At 45.6% G+C, this 25,752-nt stretch overlaps 1 protein-coding gene across 1 annotated transcript; it reads right to left on the bottom strand.

The window, feature by feature from the left end:
* Positions 1-1,310: 1,310 nt before the first annotated feature.
* Ip6k2 (inositol hexakisphosphate kinase 2) lies at positions 1,311-24,906 on the bottom strand. Its single transcript, XM_038323120.1, has 6 exons — positions 24,773-24,906; positions 10,565-10,900; positions 8,485-8,707; positions 7,568-7,743; positions 2,769-2,944; positions 1,311-2,078 (listed from the first exon to the last, which is right to left on the bottom strand). The coding sequence occupies exons 2-6, from the start codon at positions 10,764-10,766 to the stop codon at positions 1,578-1,580; spliced, it is 1,278 nt and encodes a 425-aa protein (XP_038179048.1). The 5' UTR covers positions 10,767-10,900; positions 24,773-24,906; the 3' UTR covers positions 1,311-1,577.
* Between the last annotated feature and the right edge of the window lie 846 nt (positions 24,907-25,752).

Raw genomic sequence — 25,752 nt, 5'->3', positions numbered from 1 at the left:
GGACTGAATGAATGTAGGGGTTTGGAGAATGTGTTTTGAATTCTGAATGATAGTGTAATTCAGGAGGCAGAGGCTGGAGAAAGGTAAGTTCAAGATCAGCCTAGGCTTCACAGTGAGACCTGTCTCAAAGGAAAGAAAAAAGACAAAAAAGAAAAAGATAAAGCATCCTTGACCTTCAGCTTATAGTTAGCCCAGACCTCTAAATCTTTGAACCACCTGTCATCCCTGAGTCCCAGCTGAAGAGGGCATCAGGGGAGCTGAAGAGTGGCCTACTCTCTCCTGAAAGCCTGCATCTAGGGAGCAAGGGATGCATACAGCATCAGACTTCAAGGTTTTTTTTTATTTCTGTTTTTATTTCTTTTTAAGGCAAGGTCTCACTATGTATTTCTAGCTATCCTGGAACTACGCAGACCAGGATGGCCTCGAATTCACAATGATTCTCCTGCCTTTGCTTCCCAAGTATTGGAACTAACGGTGTGTGCCTTTTTTTCTTTTTTTCAAGTCAAGGTCTCACTATGCAGCCCCAAGTGGCCTCAAACTAACAGCAATCCCACTGCCTCTGCCTCCTGAGTCCGACCCCACCTAGCTTCACTCATCTCTGTTTGGGCATGGTAGAAGTAGCCCTAGTGGGACTTGGGAGAGCAGAATTTGACATCAGACCTTGGCTTCTCCATATCAAGTCTGTTTTTGCCAAGTTTTGATTCCCCCTGCCCTGCTCCGGAAGCTCTCCAGGCACACGGCAGTAGTGGACCTTAGGGTGGAGCTGAGGCCTTTGCGAAAAACAAGACTGGCACGATCATAGGACTGCTGGGCAGCAGTGGTGGCAGGTGAAGCCCAAAGCACCCTGCATGCCCTCTACCTGGGCTCCCGGCTCCCAATAGACCACAAACCAGTGGCTCCTTGAGACTCCTGCATGCGGTCCAGGATATTTGAGATTACTATGTCTAGTCAGTTAGTTACTTGCTGCCAACGCCTAGGAGAAATCAAGAACCCAAGGGTTGGAGGGCCTGTTGTCCAACTTCTCCTTAAGCTGTGTAGGGCTGTGGGAAAACTTATGCCAATTGTACTTCTATGTAAGGATGGTAGAGACCCAGCCAGCATAAACCACAGAGACCTGGCTAGTAGGCGCAGGGGAATATCTGTTTTCCATGACTGCAAGGTGCTGAACTGGGACTCTGGACAAAGCCAAACCATTGTGATGGCTTCAATGCAACCTACAGAGTGGGAACATGGACTGGGAGGTCACAGCACACGGAGGCTTCTGCAGGGTGGGAGTCTGCACACTTAGAAAGAATGACAGCATCACTGTATACAATAAACAAAAAGATCTGTATTAGAACATTTACACTCAGGGAAGAAAGAGGTATCTGCATCAAATGTGGAATGTTGAAGAAATAGTTAAAATAAATAAAGACTTTGAGCACGGCTGGGGCTGGCTCAGGCTGGGGTTCACAGAGGCCACTGTCTATCAGCTCCAGGCTGCAGAGGCCACCACCTGGCCATACTGGCCTCCTCCTCGACAGCACAGCTGTAGGGGGACACAGAGAGTCTCTCAGGTACTGAAACAGCCAGCAAGCTCATTCCCCACTTTCCTCACTTATCTCTGTAACAATGTCTATTAGGCTCTGGAGCCCAAAGATATAGCCAGCATCCTGGCCCTCGTGCACCACACTGTCCTCGCCGTACAGCCTGCAGGTGGTGTGTGCAAAGTCGATCATGCGCACGTCCACTGAACTGGCACCAATGGGTTTGTAGGCATAGGCACCAGCAGACTCGTCAGCCGACTCTTCAGAGAGGTCTTCCAAGTCCTCAGCATCTGAGTCCAGGGTCACTTCTGGCCACTCTTTGCCATCATAAATGACCAGTAGGGAACTTGAATAGAAGCGGTAGGATTCCTGTCGCTCCAACACAGCCTTGAGCTCGGTTAGCTTCTTGAGCACAGGGCCCAGAAGCTCTCGGCGCAGGTACCGCCCATTGTGGAAGAACTGGAAAAGTGCCTCCTTGAAGCCCTGCACGGAAAGCTTCCGCCCATGGTACTTGTTCATGAACATGAGCTGCCCAGTGCCTGCCTGGTACACCTGTGGGAGAGATCAGCAAGCCGGGGTCAAAGGCTTTTCAAGACCGCACCACTGTGTGAAGGAGGACGATGGGACCTTGTAGCCTGAATGCATCTGTCTGATCAGCGCCCACCCAGACTATGCCCCATCACTTAGGATCTGAGTCCACGCTATTCTGCAACTACGCCAACAGAGGTGGCTTAATTTTATATCCTAGTATATGGATACATAGGATATGGACTCAGACAGCCAGATTAGCCTCAGAGGGCTCAACTAGGTATAAACACTTTCTTTTTTAACCAGAAAGCAATAGACTCAGGTAAGACCAAATGTGGATTTGAAAAAAATTATAATTTGTGTGTGTGCATGTCTGTTCTGGAGATCAAATTCAGGGCCTTGTGTATGCAAGGCAAATACTCTACCATTGAGCTATATCTTCAGCTCACTCAAATCTGCTTTGTTTTGGTTTTGGTACTAAACCCACAGCCTCACGTGTGTTAGGTGCACACTCTACCACATGAGATGCAGTCCTACCAGATCTGTTGCTGCTGTTTTAAATAAAGCAGACCGGATGTATTTATTATGAGAAAGTGGGAAAAACTGACTGCGAGGAGTTTTAAATTTCCAAAGGAGAAAGACCCCAAATTTGAACTCTTCAGGGACAGCCATTGGACACCCTGTAGTCTCTGTTAGGATATGCACACTCCTCACCTGCATGCCACACACACGCACACCAATGACCGCAGATGTGCTTTGCTGACATTTTCGAATCTGGTTGGCAGCTTTCTCCTCCGAAGCATCGTCGCCATGCTGACGTGTGCCCATCTTGAGGTCCAGGACACAAGGCACCTCATAGCGGGAAGTTAGGTTCTCCAGTAAGATAAATTCTGAGCAGTTAAGGACAATACCTCAAAAGGCAAGTGTTTGCACGTAATGACTACAGAAGCCTAAGTCCACAGAATACCCCATTCATTGGCTATGCTGTCTTCCACAGAGAGAGCTCAGAGCTGAGGAGAGATCTCAGAGGTCCCCTTGAACTGCTAGGGAACTAGCATAAATAACAGCAGCCAGTGTCTGAACTCAACACAGGCCTAGGGCACCCAGCCAGAGATACACATACCATGTCTGTGTATCTGTGCATCTATACTGGACTGTGCACATGAATACCAAGAGAGGGTGACTGCTTCTGATTCCCAAAAGCTGGAGTTACAGGCTTTTATGAGCCACCTGAGTTGGATGCTTGTAGTGAGAACCACAAAGATATATATATTTACATACACCGATTTATTAAGGGGTGCTGGTGAGAACAGACTCACGGGATGGAGGAAGCTGGGAGCCAGCCACATGCTGCTTCACACTGCCTGGCTCCGGTCTTCACAGCCCAAGAGAGTATAGGACTTCCCTCTTTCCTTTTACGAGATCACATCTGCAGGCAAGAAGCCAGGTCTTAAGGCTGGTACCCAAAGCTATTGGCAGAATGAATTCCCACAGCAGATGCTGGGAACTGATTTAGTGGTCTCCAACAGCAGTGTGAGCTCTTTTCAGCTCAGGCTTCATTCATTCATCCATTCATTCATTCATTCATTCGGTTCTGTGAGATAGGATTTCTCTGCTTCTAATCCAACTCTGGCAGAGTACTTCTACCACTACTGCAAGATCAGGATTGTAAATTCTCTTTGGTCATTTTCTAAAGATACTTTTCATTGTGCAAAAACATCTGCCAGTCATTCTGACATAAATATGCTGCTGTTTATACAATGTATGTGTCTAAAATTTATGTTTTCACCAACTCAAAGAATTCGTGTGAGTTCCAGGGAGCTGAATTGAAGGACCCACTTTAAACAGGTCGGATACAGCCCTCTTAATTCCCTGGTCCTCTGCTCTACCAACAACTTGCCAGTCCAAGAGACACCAGACAGTTCCACACTACAAATCCTGGACAGGAGTAAAGTGACCAGCTACTCCAGGATGTGACCAGCACCCAGTTTTCTCAGGCCTCCCAAGAAAGACTTCGACACCCACAAATAAGCAGGAAGCAGTCTTGAGAACCTGCCGTCCCAATCCCCTTAACCTGCCATGCCTAACGTCCTGCCTTTTTATTATAAGAAAAAGGCGGGAATACACAAGCTCTCTCTGCATGCCGTTATCTGTTTGTCTCCCACCAGCCAAGGGACCGTGAAGCCTCAGGTGACTTGCCACAGCCCCTCGTGGTACCAGCCTCAGGTCACCCATGTTATGAATAAGTTATTCCAAACATCTGGTAAATAAAGAAAAATGAGCATTTAATCTCTTCCCAACTCCACCTCAAGATTATTCTTTGTAAAATTCCAGTCAATGACTAACAAAATTAGGAAGCCATCTAATGAAAAAGGTGGCTCAAAACCAATGACTGAAAAATAAAGCTAAACATCATGTTTCCCAATGGACAATATCATTTTTCAAGGATTCTTGCTTGTAGCCCTAGAATTGAACCTGCATCTGATCAAGTCTTTAAATCCAGATATCAGCCTATTGGAAAGAGAAGAATGGGTCATATGTACAAGATACCACAGGGATGTACTAAGTAAAATCCAGACCATGGAAAACTCCATGCCTTTCTAATATGCACATGCATGTATCAGTGCAAAAGAAATCCGGACATTGGGTACCTTGCTCTATCATTTCCCAAACCTTACATCTTGAAACAAGTTTCTTCACTGAACCTGGAGCTCACTATTTGGCTAGCCCAACTGGTGAGCAAGTTCCAGGGGTCTTCCTGTCTCTGCCCCACATCAATGGGGCTACAGACCTGAGCGGTCATGTTCAGATCTTCTGGGTGTTGGGACTCAAACCCTGGTCTTCACGCTTGCAGACAAAGCCCTGTCTCTAACCATATGGAACATCTCCCTATCACTGATCCTTGTTTATTTGTTCTGACAGGAAGTCTCCAAGAAGAAAAAGATGGGTGTAATAGGTTAAGTCTCCAACACTCCAATCCAACACTACCCATGAACTTTACACAGATCTCCCCTCAAAAAGACCAACAATAAAAACACATTTACTGACACAATTTGGGAAATAAGAACATGAAATAGGCATTTTATTTCTTCTTTCCTTTTTTCTTTTGAGACAGGGTTTCTCTGTGCAACCCTGGCTGTCCTGGAATGCTCTCTGAAACTAAGCTGGCCTCAAACTCAGAGATCCACCTGCCTCTGCCCTCCCCCCTCACCTCGAATGCTGTGATTAAAGACGTGCTGACCAGCATGTCCAGCAAAATAGTTATTTTATATAAAAGAATTACTATTTTTGAGAAGTAAAATAGTATTAATGTTAAAATATCCTTATCTTAAAAAATATCTTTGTGGCTGTGTTTGTACATGCATGAGCATGTACAAACGTGTGAAGAGCAGAAGTTACTGACACACTTGTCTTCCTCAGTTACTTTGCACATTTCTTTTTTGAGACAGGGTACTTAATGATTCAGCTAGCGTGGCTGGCTAATGGGCTCCAGGGATCTTCCTGTCTCTCCCTCCACTACTGGATTACAGTCCAGCTGCTGTTATATGGCTGCTGGGACTCAAACTGGTCCTCATGCTAACATATGTTTATCTTTCATGGATATATGATCAGGTAAAAACAGATAAAATCATGTATATCAGACTTGCTTCAGAATCAAATTCGGGGGGAAAAACTGTGTAAGCAAAGGTAGGTGACCTAAATTAACTCAGTGGTAAGGTTTGTTTAGCCTGCACAAGGCCTTGTACTTAAAAAAAAAAAAAAACTTTAAAAAAAAAAGTCAGTTGCCACCTGTATCCAGGGTCTAGCCTGATAACTATAGATAGACCTTACTCATCAAGGAAGCTTCTCTTTGAAAGCTACAACAGTCAAAATGCAGAGTTGTGGCGCCCAGTCCCAATGGATATAACTACAAAACAACTCTGGCCCCTAAGTCTCAGGGAACATTGCAGAACAGGGGCAGAAGACCATAAGAGTCAGAAGATGAGGGAATTTGATGTGAGACTGTGTCTCCCAGCAATGTCGAAAGCCACACCTACAAAGTTTCACCAACATAACTGCCAAACATGAGCCGAACAAGGACGGCAACACTAGACACGGTAAAGAGAACAAGGCAAAGCCCACAAGGCCTCAGTGCTACACAAAGACGCACAGGCGAGCGAGACATGCTGAGAGTGAAACAGTCTTCTCCAGGAAAGCGTACACCAACTGGTGTCCAATACCAAATGGCCAACCCTGAAACTATACATACAAGTAAAATTATACAGACCGAGCAGGTTATATTTAGGAATATATGTATATACATACATGTATGTAACAAAACAATTAATGAAAAACACAGGCCAATAATCTGAAAGATGGCAAAGAGGAGGATATGGGAGGGTTTGGAGGGAAGAGGGAAAGGGAAAAATGATGTAATTATAATCTCAAAAAAATAAAAGAACTGGGCTGGAGAGATGGCTCAGCGGTTAAGAGGACTGACTCTTCTTCCAGAGGTCCTGAGTTCAATTCCCAGCAACCACATGGTGGCTCACAACCATCTGTAATGAGATCTGGTGCCCTCTTCAGCGGTGCAGGTAAACATGCAGGCAGAGTATTGTATTCATAATAATAAATAAATAAATCTTAAAAAAAAAAGAACTTTAAAAATATCAGTTGCGGGGCACTTGGTATATTCAGGAGACTGATTCAAGTAGGTCAACATCCAATTCTGCACTTAGGAACTCAATTTTTAACATTTCTTTCCTAGTAAAGGTTAAGAAAATTCTCAGGAATTTTAATTCATAAAATTAAAAAAAAACAAAACCAAAGAGACCCTGGGCGTGGGCAGCGAGGTTGTTTAGTGGGTCACATGAGGGAGAGAACAGACTCGTGCAAACTGTTCTCAGATCTCTATACACACTGTGTTCCCAATCCTCGCCAAATCCAACCCTGGGTTAGACTCCCAGAACTGCACAAAACAAACTCTGAGGCCAGGCGATGATAGTTTAGTGTGTGACGGCAGACTGGTGAACAAGGACTGAAATACCTGGGCAAAGGCTCTCAGAGACCTGTTATGCTCCTTTACTTACACTATACACAGGTTCTATTTGCAAGGGAGGTGGCAGAAACCATCGACCCAGGGTTATCCTGGGCACAACTCTAATCTCTAATGTGGAAATTAATCACAGCTAACATAAAACCAAACCAGGCCCATCAGATAGCTCAATGAGTTCAATCTTTGGAACCTCTTGGTGGAAGGAGAGAATGGACTCCTGAAAGTTGTCATCTGACCTCACATATGCTGTGGTGCGTGTGTGGAAGCATACACAGCCACACCCCAAAATAAAACACATCAGGCAGGTGTAGTGGCAGACACTTGTAATCCCAGCAACCAGAAGAGTGCTCTAGTCCAGTGGGGCTATACAGAGACCTGCTATCGTACAACAACCAATTCCCCAGGTTCTCTCTTTGAGCCCTTATTGCTGCTTCTCTTCGTTTCCCCCAAGGTAGGAATGCCTTATGACAAAGGATACTGTACTGGTTTCGATGCTTCGCATTCTCCTTCATTCTCTGTAACTGTTGTTGATGACATTTCATGCTCCAAGGGTTATAGTGTTTAAGCTGGGAACTTATATTTCCTTTTTTTTCTACACTGTAGTATAAGACTTCAGATTTCTTTAGCAACTCAAATTCTTCTTCTAACTTGTGACTATAAAGAAATAAGGATTCAATAAATCATAATGTATTATCAAAATTAAATATGAAAGAATAAAGAAGCTTTTTAGAGTGATGGATATTTATTTACTATGGTTGAAATATAAAGTCTACCCAAACTCATTAGATAATTAAATGGGTGCATTTTATCATGTATCTGCTTGTAGAAAGTTGATTAAAAATTTAAAGTTTTTAATTTGCTATTCTATAGCAAGATGTAACAATGGCCTTTCCCCCCAGCTTATAAGGCAGACAGTCTTTATTCCCCCTTTCCAGGCAATAGACTTCTGGCCTCTGTGCATGCGGTCTCCTGATTCCAAGACCAGGGAGACGCGAAGTGAAGCTGCACTGGGATTGGTTCATCTACCTGACAACATCACACACACTTTACATTTTTATAAGTTCTGCCAAACTGTCCTGCCCACACGGGTGCTCATGTTAGCAGAGGCTAACTGATCCCTTTGTCCCCACCATCAGCAAGCAGCCTGAGGTAAAGGAATGGCTCAGTCTGCCTGTGGCCACCCACAAAGCAACTGTGGAAGGAATGAGTCAATCTTTTATAGCTGCCATTCAGCTGTTTATGCAAAATGGCATGACCTAACCCAGAGCCAATCAGAGACAGCGGGCATGTGGGACCAGCAGTGAATTTCCTACACACAGGTCCACGAGGAGCTCCTAGCTGCATGGAACCAGACTTTAACCAAGGCACGAAACACATCCTCTCAGCTTTACCCACCTCTTCATCTTCTCCTCTTTCCGGTGCTGGCGCACCCATTCCTTGGGACTCTTTTCTGTTTCTAGGACATGATGCTTTTTGTTTGTCCATCTTAGCAGCTTACTTTTTGGTTCACAGTCTGAATTGTCTACAATGTCCACAGCTCCATGGTCCCCCTTTAGTGGATATGCTATTAAACACAAGTTTCTGTCTTCATCTTCCTCAAAGCGCACTGACACCACACCTGAAAGGGGGTGAGGAGCAGAAGGGACTTTTATTTCCGCAGAAAGAAGCATTCTAGATAACATGATTGTAACATTTGTTTTGTTTCTTACCCTGTTCCTTAGTCTCTATGTTGCCAGAGGCCCCAAACTCATCTGCAAACCTAACAAATATCAAAACAGCTAGAAAAGAGCGACGCCACACAAGACAAGCAATTAGGGAGCAAATATGGCCGAGAGACTTCCTCTCTAATGCACTCAACAAGGGAAGGCAAGGGCCAAAGAATTACAAGACACATTTTTCCATCATTAAAAATGTTTATTAATTTTTATGTAACTCTTCTAATCCTGAGAGACACACGAAAACATCACTCTATATATCTCATAAGAAATGTATGTCCTCCACAGAAACTCCGACGGCCTAGAGGCTTGCTTTAAAGCAGAGCCCGAGTGCAGGGGAGTGCGCTGAAGGGGAGGGACGACTGGTGAGCAAAGCAAAGGAGAGCAGCAAACAAACCACACAACACAGACACCCTGGTCAAGGCTTCTCTAGCACCCTGCAAGGGTGGTGAGCCAAGCCTTCTGTCCTTCTCAGTTATGCTTTTATTGGTTTTTGTCATTTGTGTCACAAAAGAACAAAATGAACACCAGCAGATGAGGGGGCAGGAGGAACACAGACACATGGTAGCCTTGAAAGCAGCTCTCCCTTCTGAGTCTCTAGGACCTGCCATGTGTAATTAGACAGTCTCTGAGGAAGGGGCTGCCAGGTGGGAGCATTTCAGTGGTGCCGACGAGCGCCTTACAGCCGACTGGCTGAACACCTTTCCTCTAGGCCTCTCTGCCCCACGATCACTCAATCTGCTCAGTCCTTGCTGCCCGCCCGCTTGCTTGCTGCAGGGAAAATGCATGCTCAGAGAGAGACGACACTTCTGAGGTGGCCCCCAGCTCTGGGCACAGAGGAGCAGAGAGGGGGTATCAGGGGACCACACTTCCCTGTGGGCATAAGGAAGGACCAAGGGGATAAAAACGGGGCAGGGGTGGCCAGCTAACAAGGGAACTTTGGCTTTGTCCTGAAAAAAAAAATAACAGAAAAGGACCAAGTGAGGGTCCCCAATGCCCCCAGTCCCACCACATGCATTTCCAAGTAGAGAGGAAACCCAGTCCATCCAGTCTAAAAAGCAGGAGTCTAAATTGTTCTAGCCTTTTTATATCTGGTAATACATATTTAAAATTATTTCTTAATAAGTTCTCTTCTGATTTATAAAAGGCTCCCCTCCTCCCCAGGAAAGAACACGCCATGCTGGTGATTGACGTTCCCTTGAAGTACATCATTATAAAAAGAGAAGAAAAAGTCACTACATGAGAATCAAAGGGTTGCCTTCACACAGCAATTCTGGGGACATTCCGTAATAGCAAAGGACTCGGAGCTAATCAGCACAATCCTCCCACTCCTGCATTCCATCTGACTCAACCCTGCTCCCAGCCTACCTAATCACCAGGGCTTCTGGTTTCCTGGAGAACAAAAAGCAGGCAGCAAGAATTCTGGGTAAAATCCTCCTAAAGTCTTCCAGAATTGTCCTCACACATGGGGACTATGGGTTACCTTGAGCAGGAGACACCTGAACATGAAAAATAACTATACTTCCACCAAAAATAAACTCAAAGCAAATCCAGAAAACAAAACAATTGAGCAATCTTCCCAGGGCTTGAAAACTGAGGGTGTGAGGTGCTGGGCTGAGGGCCAAGAGGAGAAGGAGAAGGGAAAACAAAAGGGTAAATGGAAGGGAGTGAGGGCTCCCAGGACTGCTGCCAGGGCCTTCACTGCCCAAGTCCCTTACATCTTAGCAGCCTGGTGACCCCGCTAGCAGCTGGGGGCTCACCTTTGTACTGAGGAGTGAATTTGCGCATCTCAGCTGGGAGGGTCTCGTAGAACTGATGCTCCCTCGGAACCAGGGGCTTGCACAGGGTTGTCTCGTTGAATCGGAGAACACACGAGTGCCCCCCAACCTGGTGGACAAAGGGCTCCAGCAGGACGCCCTTGGTACGGGGCTCCACGTCCATGGTCCTGAAGGCTGGGCTCATCCTCCGGACACAGGCAGCGGGAAGAAAGGGGAGGCAGCGGGGTCCAGCGGCCAGCGCGTCCTCCGTCTACTGTCTGTCCTTGGTACGTCTGTGTGTTTGTTCTCTGCTCCTAGGTTTGTACAGGCCAGGACACTCTGGCGGAAGCAAACACAATGATGACATGAGGTCTGGAAGTAGCCTGGGAACTGCCTTTCAGTCAGTCCTGGGCCTTCTCCGCAGGAAGACAAACAGCCTGAGCTCACACAGGGCTCCGCCCACACTGCCTACACCGGCCCGCCTCCTTCCAGAAGAGACAAACATTGGAAGAGGGAGGGAGAGTAGGGGCGGGGCAGATACTGGCGGGCAAAGAATGAGCTCCATGGGCCCCTAAACCACCAAAGCATTAGAAAGCCACGACAACAAGCAAAACACAAAGCCACGATGGCGTAAAAGCACAATTTCCAACACAGTATTCAGATAAAACCTTACCATTTTCTAATTAAGGTTGTCACACTTAAAGGTAAATGGTGCCTTAGGTACTTCGCTAATTATATTTTTATAAAATAGATTTCAACACAGGGAAAACCAATTTACGCATTGTTTAATAAGAACTACTCCTTCAGGGTGTCCACAAATACTGCCCCTTGCCAGAAGCCAAAGCCAAGCCCCATTAACCTTATTAGCAATGGAGCTCTGAACCCGCTTTAATGATTAACGTCTGTATCTAAAAACAACTGATTGAAGCTGGCTAACTCCATTTAAAAAGACACAGAGTGTTCTAGGTCACCAACTATTTTTATCAGTTCCATCCTGATCACCAAAAGCTGAGGCACACTTTTAAACTAAACTTGTGCTCCTGGGGCTGTCAGGTCTCTCTCATCCTGGTCCACACAGCCTGGTCCTTAGATCTGATTGGGCACACACTATGTGTACTCAGGTCAAGCTGGCTAGGTTTCCCAACTGTAGTTTCAGATGCAGATCCTCACTTGGCTCTACTGCACCACCTTTCAGTGACTGCTGGGGATCTTACTGGTAAGAACTACCCCCGTATTCAGGATTTCCCCTGGAAAGAGGAGTAAAGAGGAAGAGAGCCTGCTGCCAATGTGCCGGCTGCTCTTCACCATGGGTAAAGTACCTATTATGATGCAGGCTTGCTAATGGACTTCTTACTTGGTCCTCATGATACTCTGAATGAGACAGACTCTTACAAATTAATAAGGGGAGGTTAGGAAGCACCCGAAGCTAGTGTCCATTCAGAACTAAAGCTCCCAAGTGAACCCTAGACTGCTGGATGTCCCAATACAACCGCCTCTAGGATCTAAAGTCTCAGGTCCTCCCTCCTGCTCAAGTCTAGCATTTCTACGGTTCCAATAGAAAAAGCCATGTCTCTTCAGAAGACGGGGCTCTTTCTCTGTTTCTTTCTTTCCTTTTTTTTTTTTTTTGTTTGGTTGTTTTGTTTTGTTTTTCGAGACAGGGTTTCTCTGTTTAGCTCTAGCTATCCTGGAACTAGCTCTGTAGACCAGGTTGGCCTCCTGAATGCTGGGATTAAAGGTATGTGCACCTCCGCCCGGTTCTAAAAGACTTCCTGAGAAAGCAATACCAAAGGAAGGCTAATGACTCACAGCCTGCCAGTACCACATGGGTCAGGCACCATACTTACTAAACAAAGTACAACATGCTCCCCAATGCGCAGGCCTTGGAAACAAAATCCAAAGTCTTTGTCAAGATATAAGACTACCTTTGCTCTAAGAGCAATACAAGGCTGCAAGCAGGCCCCACAAGTCGGGAGGCTAGGGTAGAAAGGCTGCCACAAATTCAAGGCCAGTCTAAACTAAACAGTTTCATTTCCCTTGAAACCATTTTTTTTTCCTAAAAAGAGATGGCTCAACACTGGCGGCAGAAGCCCAACACAAACCTAAACACCTGAGTTTGTCCCAAGAAGCCATGTAACAATTATTCTCTGAACTTCACATCTCTGATCATACAAATATACATCACACACACTAGAATAGTTTTTAAAGCCCCCGCAAAGGACTTGAGTAGTAACCTAGTCAAGCTGAGCACTTGAGTACAATCCCTGGAATCCACAACTGACAGGAACAACGAATGTGGTGAATCATGCTTGTAATCCCAGTGCTGGGGAAACTCGGACAGAAAGATTCTTGGGGCTCACTGGTCAGACAGCCTGGCCTTATCAGAGCGCTCCAGGACCAGAAGCCCTGCCTTGAAAAACCAAGGTGGACAATTCTTGAGGAATAAGACTGAAGACTGACCCTGACCTGCACTTGGACACACATATGTATCCATACAAATATACATGCATACACATGTGGCATGAGTGTACACACACACACACACACACACACACACACACTGCATACTACTTCTTAATGCATTCAACTAAGAAGAGGAGTATCTCCCCAGGTATCTCTCATCTACCCTCTAATGAAAAGTTTCCAGTAGTTCTACACCATCTCTGTACAGTGTGGTCCATGATGTGGACAGAGGCTGGCAGGCCAAACAAGACTCTACTTCCTCCTAGGTCTAAGTGTGCAGTAGCTGTTAGACATAATATGGCAACTTTGTCTCCTCTCTCCTCCTCCTCTCTCTCTCTCCCTCTCTCTCTCCCCTCCCTCTCTCCCTCTCTCTCTCCCCTCCCTCTCTCCCTCTCTCCCTCCCTCCCTCCCTCCCTCCCTCCCTCCCTCTCTCTCTCTCTCTCTCTCTCTTTCTCTCTCTCTCTGCGCCACAATGGCTAAATTCTCCTTGAAGTTCATACATAGTGATGCTCCCAGGATAGTGTAGGGAAAATAAGGCTCATTTTTGCTTGAGCCAAGTCTGAGGACAGAAAACTCCCAACTGTGAGGTGGAATTAGAAAACTGGTTATAGACTGTGGAGTGGAGCCAGCCTCTGCCACTCCCCTGCGTGGGGAGACTCTAACCCCTGGCTCCCTTCCTTCTTTGGGGATCATTTTCTGATCTGTAAAATGAGATTTTGAGTAGACCTCTGTTTTTCCAGGTGTAGCCAAACAAGTGAGTAGTAACCAGTAGCTTTTTCGGTTTTGTTTTTTTATAAAACAAGGTAAGTTTTGTTCTACAATTCTTTTGCTTCAATTATGTTTAACTTTGCAACATAAATTTCAGAATGATGTCACTGTGCAACAGGTCTCACTTTTAGAAGGTAAGAGAAAGGTGCATCTATCCTAAGTACCCTTGTACTTCCGCAAGCATCAACTTTCTGCCTGGACACCTCAGAAGAAAGAAAAGCCCCCAAACACCTGCTCTCGGCTCCACATGCAGTTTGAGTAGGATGCTACTAATTTTTCCCTCTAATAAAGCAGAGTCTTGCTCTATAACCTGAAACTTCCAGCAATCTGCCTCTGAAAGGTGATTACAGCCATGTGCCACTGTGGCTAGCCTGTCAGTAATTTATAAACATCCAAAGACTAAGGTTCATTTTTTTTCAGGAGCCCTGGATTAGCAATGGTTGCTGTGGAGCTTTTGCAATCTGGAGACCACGACGACGACAACCTACAGCACCCCAGCTTCAGACTTAGAGCTGGCTTAGCTCTCCACACTGGCTCACAGCTGTCCATGAAACTACAAGTAAAAGCAGAATATGACCCATCCTAGAGCAGGTAGACAATGCTCTGCACAGCCCACCCTAAGATCAATTAACTGTTAGTTTAAGGATCTGCAGAGCCAGTGCTTTAGTTCTTATTGGGTTTTTGTTTGTTATTTTCCCCAGTGCTGTAAGCTAAACACCTGTGACTAAAGCCCCTGGGCTCTTTGCTCACTAGTCCAGAATTTACTTAATGAGACAACAAATGGGACCCACAGGCGCCACTTACTCTGCCTCAAGAAAAGCCCCAGGGTCAGGGAGTCACCAGGGATTGTGTGAGGAACCACAGCCTAAAGGTACAAAACAACCCTTTCCACTCAAATCTCCACAGCAGGCCTGAGGGCACCACTTACATCTGCTCAGCACACCAGCTACCCAATCCACAGCTACACAGCGGGCCAGCCACTGGCTCTCCTATACTGCTGCAGGAGTACAAAGCTACACAAACCACAGAGATAGGCCGGAGCAGAGGCCAGGCTTGACTGAGGCCCCAAAAACTTCACAGTTAATAATGTTTTACATTGTGGCTTCAAGAGTATGGGACTGGGATAAATATGCCAAGAACTCATCAAATCATAGCCTTAAAATTGCCTAACTGCGGCTGGAGAGATGGCTCAGTGGCTCACAATGATATACAGTGGAATCTGATGCTCTCTTCCCACATAAAGCTGTACATGCAGAGCGGGATAGTGGTGGCACACACCTTTAATCCCAGCACTCGGGAGGCAGAGGCAGGTGGCTCTCTGTGAGTTCGAGGCCAGCCTGGTCTACAAGAGCTAGTTCTAGGACAGGCTCCAAAGCTACAGTGAAACCCTGTCTCAAAACGGCCTTCCCCAAAAAAGCTGTACATGCAGATAGAGCACTCATGTACATAAATAAATCTGTAAAAACTCGCCTCACTGTGAGCATCTCCATCACGTGCCAAGGTCAGCCTAGTTACTATCTTGGTCAAAATTAAGTCATCTTCCTAGCTTTTCTACTTATGTTTTGAGACACCCTAACTACATAGCCCAGCCTAACTCATAACCCTAGACTCCCAAGTACTAGGATTATGGTCATGTGGATAATGCCTGGTTCAATCTCTTCTCTTTTCTTCCTCCCTTCTTTTTCAGACAAGATTTCGCCTGGTAGTCCAGGATAGACCTATTTCTGAGCCTCAGCCTTTTTCCTTAAAGACTTTGAAAAACTACATTAATTCAGTAATTCATCTGTTCATTCATCGTGAACACGTGGGTTCAGTACAGGGTGTGCGTGGAGGTCAGGAGGCACTTTTGGGGAACCAGCCTTCTATTCCAGTAAGTGGTGTGCTCCAGGGACTGAACTCAAGTTGTCAGGAATGGCAAGCGCTTTCTTCAGACTGGTGTGTGTGCGTCAAGATGTTGCCTAGGCTAGCTCTGAGCTCACAAACCTTAGAATACCTTAGCCAGGGTCAGAAATGTATGCCACCATATCCACTTTGTAACCCATTACACAAGGGTCACATATTGTGAGTTTCCTAACCACTATTTCCACAGTCACACCTGAGTCTTGAGAGTGAGACAGGACGTGAGTGGGCTCAGGTGATCTGTGGCATTCCTGAGCCGCAGATTCTCTATCTGAAGCGCTGCCTCTCAGCCACACCCACCGATGCACTCTGCTTTGTTTTCTCTTCCTGATGACCACACAACACACCATGTTTTTATATTGCCTGTCTCCTTTTCTCACCTCTGCTTGAAAACAAGTTCAATGAAGAAAGCTTTTTTGTTTTGTTTTGTTTTTGTTTTTTGAGACAGGGTCTCCCTGTACAGTCTGGGTTGGCCCAGCACTCACTATACAGACCAGGCTGGTCTTGAACTCATAGGGATCTGCCTCACAGTGTTGGGATCAAATGTTTGTGCCACGACATCCAGCATTTAAATTTTTAAATTCTATTTTATATGTATGAGTTGCTTGCGTGTGCATGTGTTGGTGTGTCGTGTGTCTGTGCATCACGTGCAAGCACACAAGGCACAAGAGGGTGCTGGATTTACTGTAACTAGAGTTACAGAGGGTTGAGAGCCACTATAGAGGTGCTGGGATTAAACCTGGATCCTGTGGAAAAGCACTCAGCGCCCTCTAACTTCTGAGCCATCTCTCCAGCCTCTGACATAAGAAATTTTTGGCTCATGGTTTACTCTTGAATCTTCAGAATACAAAATAACCAAACAAGAAAACCCCACCAGCATAGAATAGGTGCTCCATAGAGCTCCTCAGCTTACCACTATGTCATGGCTACCTACTGTCACAGGTCACACCACATCATGGCTACCTATGGTCACAGGTCACACTACAACAAGGCTACGGTGACAGATCATCAGGATGCAAAAGACCCCCACTGAGTGTACCATCTAACTCAAACCAATCCTAAGTACAATTGTTCTTTGGGGTTTTTTTTGTTTGTTTTTTGTTTTGTTTTGTCTTGTGGGGAGTGTCTCAAACCAAAAAGCTATATAATCTCTATTGTTTATAAAGACTTACAGAAAGTACTAGATGGAAGGGTATAGTGGCACACAGCTCTCTAATCCTGACTCTCAGAAAGTAAAGGCAGGAAGATCTAGAGTCAGGGTTCAGCCTGAGAGTGAGTGGGCCAGCCTGAGCTACCATGGCAAAACTCTACCTCAGAAAAATATAAAAGAGAGAGAAATAGAAGGAAGGAGGAGGAGGAGGAGGGTGAAGAGAGGAGCGGAAAATGGAGGGAGGGAGGGAGGCAGAACAGGTAGGTATCAGCTTACGTCACAATCAACTGTCCATTTAAAATTTTGAAATTGAGCTGGTAAGATGGTTAAGTGTGGGGCTGGAGAGATGGTTCAGCAGTTAAGAGCAGTGGCTACTCTTCTAGAGAACCTGGGTTTGATCCCTAGCACCCACATGTCAGCCACAACTGTTTGTAACGCCAGTCTCAAGGGATTGACACACTCTTCTGGCTTCCTCAGGCATCATATATGCATGTGGTGCACAAATAAACATACAGGCAGAACACCCATACACATAAACAATTCTTTAAAAAAAAAAAAAAAGATGGTCCAGTGGGTAAAGGTGCTCGCAGCTGAGTGTGACCACCTCGGAGAGAACTGACCCCCATAAGTTGTCTTCTAACCTCCACATGTGTGGAATGTTTCAAACTCCTTGAAACATCCTCTAATTCTGAGCACACGTTACTTTTAGCACCTAGAGAGAAGCCGTGATGGAGTATTTCCAAAACTGACACATAACCGAAGATGGCTGCGCAGCAGCTCCTGAGGTTTTTAACCCACCCACAACCAACACTGACACATGAGTGAACTTCACTCCATGTGGGAGACCTGGAGAAATGACCCACACATGCGCAAGTGAAGATTATGGCCCAACACACAGCCCCTAAAGTGTGTGTAAGGCGAGAATGGTGAGAGAAGAGAAACAAACAACTTCTCAACTTCCAATAACAATGGGGCATGACTTTAACAGAAATGAGAGGTACTGGGGTTTTCCTTTCTTTGAAACAGGATCTCACATAGCCCAGACTGGCCTTGAACTTGCTGAGGATGACTCTGACCATCTAATCCTCCTAAGTCTACCTCCTAAGAGCTGTGATTGTAGGTGAGCACTACCACACTCAGGTTAGGTAAAGCCGGGGACTGAATTCAGGGGTTAGCACACTTCTAGTAGAGCTACATTCCCAGCCATTTTTTTGTTTGTTTGTTTTCGAAACGAGTCTCCCTAACATCACCCAGGCTGGCCTTCAAATTACCATTCTCTTGCTGAGCAGTGGTGAGCCTTTAGTCCTTGTGCTCGGGAAAGCAGAGGCGGGCGGATCTCTGTGAGTTCAAGGCCAGACTGGGCTACAGAGTGAGTTCCAGGACAGCCAGGGCTGTTACACAGAGACACCCTGTCTTGAACCATCCCCCCAACCCCGCCCCACCCATGAAAACAAACCACCATCCTCCTGCTTTGACCTCCTGAGGGCTGAGATTACAGGCCTGAACCACCGCGAATGCCTGTTTATCAAGCACTTAATGTTTACACGGCTCCTCCATTCTTACAGCCCTCTCAGACAGGTACTGATTACTGTCCTTACAGGTGTGGACAAGAGGCACTTATCATCCAGGCCTCATTACAGAAAAACAACAGGTACCTGGATTTCTAAGAGCAGTAGAAGGAGCTACAGCTTCCTGGCTGGCTCTTAAGTCTCTCTTATAGAGAGCTACTACAGCAGGTATTGCACCTCCCAGAGCAGCGGGCACAGAAACCAGGCACAAGAGCCTTGTACAGACTTCACCTCTGGACTCCAACAAAAGGCATTCATTTTTAGCATAAAAAACATTTTATTCAAGTTTATTTCTTTGTTAAAAAAATGTGTACATACGTACACACGTGTCTGCGCCTACGCATGGAAGCTAGAGGGTGGCCGTGCAAACCTCCTCACAAAAAAGACACTCTGGTGGAGTACAGGACATCCATCCCCTGCCCCTTCCCTCACTGGACACATGGACAAATTCAAGAATTGGTGGCACTGTCCTGCATTAGAATGGAACAGAGGCTGAGCCTGCAAATCCCCAGTGTATCCCATAAGATAAAACTGTGAGCTCTCGCTGGGCGGTGGTGGTGCACACCTTTAAGCCCAGTACTTGGGAGGCAGAAGCAGACAGATTCTGTGAGTTCAATGAGGCCAGCCTGGTCTACAGAGCAAGTTCCAGGACAGGCTCCAAAACTACACCAAGAAACCCTGTCTCAAAGAAACAAAACAAAACAAAACAACAACAACAAAAACCAAAACCTGAAAGCTCTAATAGCACTCTCTACTCGGGTGAGACTCAGGGTAAGTCCCTACTTAGGAAACGGCAAGAAGGTACCATAGTACAGCACACAGGCACTAAACAAATGTACAGCAGAATGGAGACTGGCAGGCTTAGAATTAGATTAATTTAAGGTAAACATCACTGCAGTCTTAGCGCAAACATCTGTGTAAAGACGATCCAAGACGGGCAGAGAACTTAGCGGTAGGCAGTGCAGTGCACACGCCTGTAGTTCCAGTACCAAAAGGCTGCCGATCTCTTATGTGAGACTCCATCTCAGAAACTAAAGTGTTGGGTGTGGTGGCGCATGGCAGGCAGATCTAAATTCACCCTTCCTGGCCTCGAGTTCCAGGCCAGCCATGGTGGCACAGTGAGATCCTGTTTCAAAAAAACAAAAAGTTCTTTGTTCAGCTATGTTAGAAAACTATTGTCTTGAGCAAGCTACTTCGAAAAATAAAATAAATTAAAACTTAAAATGTGAGTAGGGAGGACAGTTAGAGAAAACATTGCTATCTAATGTTCACTTTATACTTGTAAAACAACAGTCTATTACTCTTATAAAAGGAGCAGGAAAGGGTGATGTAATATTTTTGCATTTCCCAAGGGAGCTGAGACAAGTGCCTGCAGCCCACAGGGCAGCACTTTTTTGTGTGTGCAGCTGTAGATTGGAAAGGCTGTTGGCCCCAAAGCAGCCCCAGCTAGAAGAGAAATGCAAAGCTCAAGACAAGGCCTGGTTCTGTGAGCTAGTACGAATGGAGGGTTTAAGATGGAGTGAAATGGCCCAGAGAGCTGGGCTTAAGTATCATAGGGTCAGCAGTGGGAAGGGAGAGTCCTCTCACTCATAACCCCTGCCTCGTAAGATCTAGCCCAGACTAACACCATACGTTTCTGTCCACGAAATGAAGATGCAATCACCAGGCCAGGGTTTTGCTTTCTGATCTATAACACGTTTTATTCCATCAACACACAAGCTTTCTTTTTCTTCCTTTCCTTGTTCCTTTATATCTGATGGAGTTTTGTTATATAACACAGGTTGGCCTTGAACTCAAACCAATCCTCCTGTCTCAGCCTCCCAAGAGTTGAGATTATAGGGGTGTTATATCTGGTTTTAGACCATTTTTAAATGAGTGGTAAGATTAATGGATACATAAACACTAAATATTTTCTCATTTGCTCAACTGTGAATTTCTAAGTATTAAAAAAAAAGTGAGTGAAAAATTTTGTAAGCCTTCTATGACAGACAGCAGACAGAAAAAGATGGCCCTGATGGCACAGCCACGTAATCCCAGCTCCTTGGGAGGCTGAGGCAAGAGGACGGCAAACTCAAGGAAGGTCAGGACACAGAGCAAGTTCAAGACCAGTTAGCGTAATTTGTAGCGTATTTATTTGGGGGTGGGGTGGAGGATGGAAGATGGACACGTAGCCCAGGGTCAGCACGCTTGTTGAGCATGCACCAGGCCCTGGAGCCACCCCTAAAAAGGAAAGAAGAAAACAGGAGGAAGAAACCTTGGCTGATTTCAACTACCCACAGGAGCTCTGACAGCAGGCACTGGAGAGCAATCTCCAGACACAGAGATTCAAGAAACCTCAAGCCTGACATTCACCAGCCCAGAGTAAGATGATTAGGAGGAGACACCTGACAGGAACAAAATGGAAAACAGGGCTGAAGCGCGCACCATGGAGAGCCCAGCACAGTGATGCTGACAGCAGCTGGAGCTGTTAGCATTTTTGGTTTTTGTGAGAAAGTTTCTGAGGTGCTCATCACTTTGGCAGTAGTTATTTTTGGCGAGCATTTAATAACAAGGCAGGGATTTCTCTATTGTAATTCACATTTTACTACCCGTTCTGACCTAGAAACTGGATTTCGGATATATAATCATCCCTACCATTTCAGCCTGAACTAAATTTTATATTGGTGGCAAAATAACAATACTCAGGCATCAGTGAGATGGCTTGGGGGTAAAGGTGCTTGCTGCACAAGCCTGGCAACTGGAAGTCGATCCTCAAAACCCATGTACACAAAGAGAAAGAGAACCAATTCCAGAGTTGTTTTCTGGCCTCCATAATTACTCCCTCCCCCACATACACGTACAATAATAATAGATTTTTAATGGTTTTAAAGATGGAGATCTCTCTATACCGCCCAGGCTGTGCTTGAACTTACAGTCCTTTCTGGAGTTACAAGTCTGCGACACTGCTAGGCACAGAGCTCATTTCTCAAGACACCTTGGTGGTTCTTTGCAGCTTCGTCACAGGGAGGATTAATAAGAGTGACTTCAAATCCAGCTACTTACCACAGTCTAAGGTCTCAAACACAAGGAATGATCAACAAAAACCAGAAACTCTATGGCACAGGTGCTTCATAAACAAATCAATAGAAAAATAGAACAAGCACATATAAATTAAGAAACTAAAGCGTTGCCGGGCGGTGGTCGCACAAGCCTTTAATCCCAGCACTAGGGAGGCAGAGGCAGGTGGATCTCTGTGATTTTAGGGCTTCTTCTATTGTAATTCACGTTTCACTACCTGTTAGTATGGTACTGTAGATACATAGCTAACCTTATTTTCTCCTTGTTTTGAGACATTGTAGCACAGGGTATTCTAGAATTTGTAATCCTTCTGCCTCAGTTTTTTGCCTGTGAAGACTCACTCAAACCTAGCACTTCTTGTCTTCAGAGATATGAGCTAAAAAAGCAAAATAACATTTCTAGGAGCTAAGGTGATCGATCACTCAAGAGCAGTTTCAAAAGGCCCTGGACCTAACATTCAGCAAAGCAAAACAAGAAACAACAAAAATATTTACAGATATGTACCCTCCTAAATCTGGCTTTCTTCTTTTTCCCCCTTCTTTTTTTTTTTTCCCCCTTCTTTAAAGAGTGAGGCTGGGGGCTGGAGAGATGGCTCAGTGGTAAGCACACTGGCTGCTCTTCCAGAGGTCCTGAGTTCAGTTCCCAGCACCCACACAGCAGCTCACAACAGTCACATGAGATCTCACGCCTTCTTCTGGTGTACATATATGTAGACAACCCCCCACCCCCAAAATGGTAAGGCTCACAACTGTAATCCTAGATTTTGGGAGGCAGAGGTAGGCAGATCTGAATTTGAGGCCAGCCTGCCTGGTCTACAGAGTGAGTCCCACGACAGACTACACAAAGAAGAAACAAAACAAACTGACTATAGTGGCTCACGTGTATAATCTCAGCATCTCATTAAGCATCTAGAGGCTAACGCAGGAGGGTTGCTATAAATTCTAGGCCAGTCTGGGTTATTATGTGAGGCCTTCTTAAAAAAAAAAAAAATGAATAAGTAAAAAAAAAAAAAAAACCACAGTGTGAGCTAACAAGAGGTCTGTGTGGATACAATACATAGCAATCAGTTACCTGAGTTTTGGTTTGGGTTAGTTTTTCTTTTTGATTTTTGAGACTAGTCTCTCAATGTGGGCCTGAGTAGTCCAGTCTTGGAACTCGAAGCAAACTACTGCCTCAGCCTCCCAGAAACAGGAGACCAGGTGTGAGCCACAATCAGCTGAATCAGGTGATGACTGTCAAATTAAAGCCACATACACATTATCTCTGTAAATGATGTTTTCTTCAAACTTTTTGATGAACTCTCAACTCAATTTTTTGGGAAAAGGACATTTTCTTACCAACACGATATACTTCACGATACACACAACTTGTTATTTTTATTATACACAAAAAGACAAGTTACAATTTTAAAAATAAAGATATGCTTTAAAACGTAATCATATTAAAGTAATTTGTAATTGCTTTCTACTGTAAAAAAATGTGGTAAGTTTATAAGATAATCATCCCACGACATAAACTAATTGCCTTTGCCCAAGGTGGGGGCAAACGCCTCTTACCCTGGCACACTGGAGGGCAGGGGCAGTGGATCTATGAACTCAAGGTCAGCCTGCTCTACACAGTGAGTTCCAGGCCAGCCAGGGCTACATAAAGAGACGCTGCCTCAAACAAACAAACAAACAAGTCTTCCCTTAAAGGTAAATTCTTCCCCAGTGCATCTCTTTATGAGCCAACGGTGGAAAATTTTCACCTTAACAAGCTGGCCCGAGGACACTTCAGCCCATCCTTGTTGCCTAGATACCAGTGACATCTCTGGGGCTTACAGGAGGCCCTGACCTTCCCGGCAAAAGAACCTAAGATTCATTAGTCAGCGATTACTCCCCCTGGCATATTCCAATGTTCAGATACTTGGTTGTATAGACCAAAATCTGTCTCTTCCCAGGAAACTCCAAAGCACAACAGAAGTCTATTACATATAATAAACTGGTTTCTACAATTGTAACAGGTCTAGTCCACTTACACACTTGAATTTTACTCTTTAAAAAATCAGAATGTAGCAAAGGCAAACCAGTCTGAGTAACAGTCAATAGTTTAACCAACTTGACTCACCCCCCCCCCAAATTTAAGAGGCAATCATGTCAAGTGTAACTATTCATTTGATATTTCTGTGACAGCGGTTGAAATTAAAACAAAACCCTGCAATTATACATTCTCCATGGCAACAACTTAGAAAATAAGCATCTTCCTTCTCTCAAGATGTCATGCCGGGAGAAAACCCTTTCGTCTGCAACATTTTTGATATGTTAAAAACTTTCATTATTTTTTTTCCTTTTGGGTCTTTCTATTTTGATAAATATTTATTTTTTGACAATTTCAAATATGTATACAGTATATTTTGATCATATTCATTCCTTGACCCCCTCTTACCCTCCTTGCACTTCCTCTAGATCCCTTCAGTACTTTTCCTCAAAACTATTCGAAATTATTTTGTTCTTGCTCTATTAACATTTTGCTAACAAAATGTTTATTTACAAGCGATGACTAGCTCTATTTCCTTCGGCATGTAAGAGCACTAGATTTCACTAGTTCCTACAATTTCACTCATTTTTCTGCTAGTATAGCTTTCTTGATTTAAAATCCTAAAACAAGACAAGTCATCAGGAAGGATGCAGAAGACAGATGCAGTCTTGTTATCAAATGTGAAAGAAATAAATATCCCACTCGTGGCAGAAACATCAGTATATTAAAAAAAAAAAAGGCATCTTCTGATCCGTTTTAATGTCTTAAAAAAAAAAAAAAAAAGTAAGGTTGGATGCGCAGATCTCCCCGCCCCCCAATCCAAGACGAGGTGACTGGCACAACTGACGTTCAATACCCAAAATGGCTGCACGTCTGCGGGCCCAGGTAACAGTACCTGAGGATCAGGGCTGACCCCTTCATCCAAAGATAGAGACCCCATCCTCAATGATCTGGGAGGTGGCGGCCGGGGGACCTCAATGAAACAAGAGATCCTGCCCCCCGGTGACCGCTTCAAAAAGAGAAAGATACTGTCGCCGCCCCTACTCCCCCGTTCCAGCAGACCCTCTCCAGAGCCATCCGCTCACTGGGGACGCTAGCATCCCCCATCACCAGATGACACAATGCCCCCTGCAAACCGGGGGAGACCGCTTCACAATGACAGCTAGAGAACCCCTTCTCCAAACCATCTGCAAGCCCCCAGCGATCAGCAAGCCCGTCCGCTAACACCACCGAAAACCTCCTTCCTAAAGACCCGGGGCGACAGGGTCACGGGCCCGGCGGGGCGGGCGTTACCTGCGGCCACAGCCCAGTCCCGCGACGCTTCCGTCCTATTGTTTCTTTTTCACCAAAATGGCTGCGGCTGCGCTCAGCCCCGCCCCCCGAGCCTCGCTCCCGGCGCCCCTCGCTATTGGCTCGCACCCGAAGCCGCGCAAGCGGACTGGGCAGCCTGAAAGACTCTGTTGCTAGGGCGCCGGGATTCGCTACGGGGGCTTCCGGAATGGGCGGGGGGAGGGGCCCGTGCAGGCCGGGGGCGGAGCGTTGTCCTGGTGAGGAGGGTGGCCAGTCTGTGGCGAAGTTGAAGTAACTGATGGGCTGTGTGCCAACGGGTCCATTGCCGGATGCCCAGGATACGTGTAGATGAACAGGCAGTCCTGGTTTGCCCTGCACTGGGAAGCTTCCTAGGATACAGGAATGTCAAGGCCAATCAATATTCATTCTGTGTGACAAACTGCAAAGCCGGTCACCCTAGCAGATGGATGAACAAAACTGCAAGTGAACAGTCGCTGAGATGGATACAGGGATAGCGATACATAGCGGACAGAAGAACAACTACAGACGATGGAGAAATAAATGGCTATATGATGGCTCAGCGAGTTAAGGCACTGAGATGACGTAATCTTTGGGACTCATATGGTGGAAGGAGAGAACCAACTCTCGCGGGTTGTCTTTTGATCTCTGCAACAGCACTGTGACAGGCTTATGCTTGTCTCCCTACACACACACACACACACACACACACACACTATAATGATTTTTTTAAATGGTTATTTGACAGGTGAACAGATGAGTGGACAGGTGGACAAAACAAAAGCCATAGGGTGCCTGAAAGAAAAGTGGATTTAAAGTCCTCTGTAAACTGGTGGGTCTGAAGACAGGTCTATTACTCTCCAAAGCATACAAGTTACATAAGACTCCTTTGTCCTGGAGCTTGTGTTATTCAGGAGGACTCTGACCTGAACGAGTAAGTGTGAGGTCAGGAACGTGACAGGCAC

Source organism: Arvicola amphibius, chromosome 3, assembly GCF_903992535.2.
Source record: "Arvicola amphibius chromosome 3, mArvAmp1.2, whole genome shotgun sequence".
Lineage (NCBI taxonomy): Eukaryota > Metazoa > Chordata > Mammalia > Rodentia > Cricetidae > Arvicola > Arvicola amphibius.
Note: the sequence above shows the minus strand (reverse complement) of the source record. Positions and strands in the feature narration are given on the sequence as shown.

Bases quoted from the DNA above. Each gene is read 5' to 3' on its own strand.
- Ip6k2 (XM_038323120.1), bottom strand. From the start codon at position 10,766: ATGAGCCCAGCCTTCAGGACCATGGACGTGGAGCCCCGTACCAAGGGC. The intron at 8,708-10,564 runs GTGAGCCCCCAG...ACCCCCTTTCAG, and splicing joins ATTCACTCCTCAGTACAAAG to GTGTGGTGTCAGTGCGCTTT. The intron at 7,744-8,484 runs GTGGGTAAAGCT...ATTTCTTTATAG, and splicing joins AAAGAGGAGAAGATGAAGAG to TCACAAGTTAGAAGAAGAAT.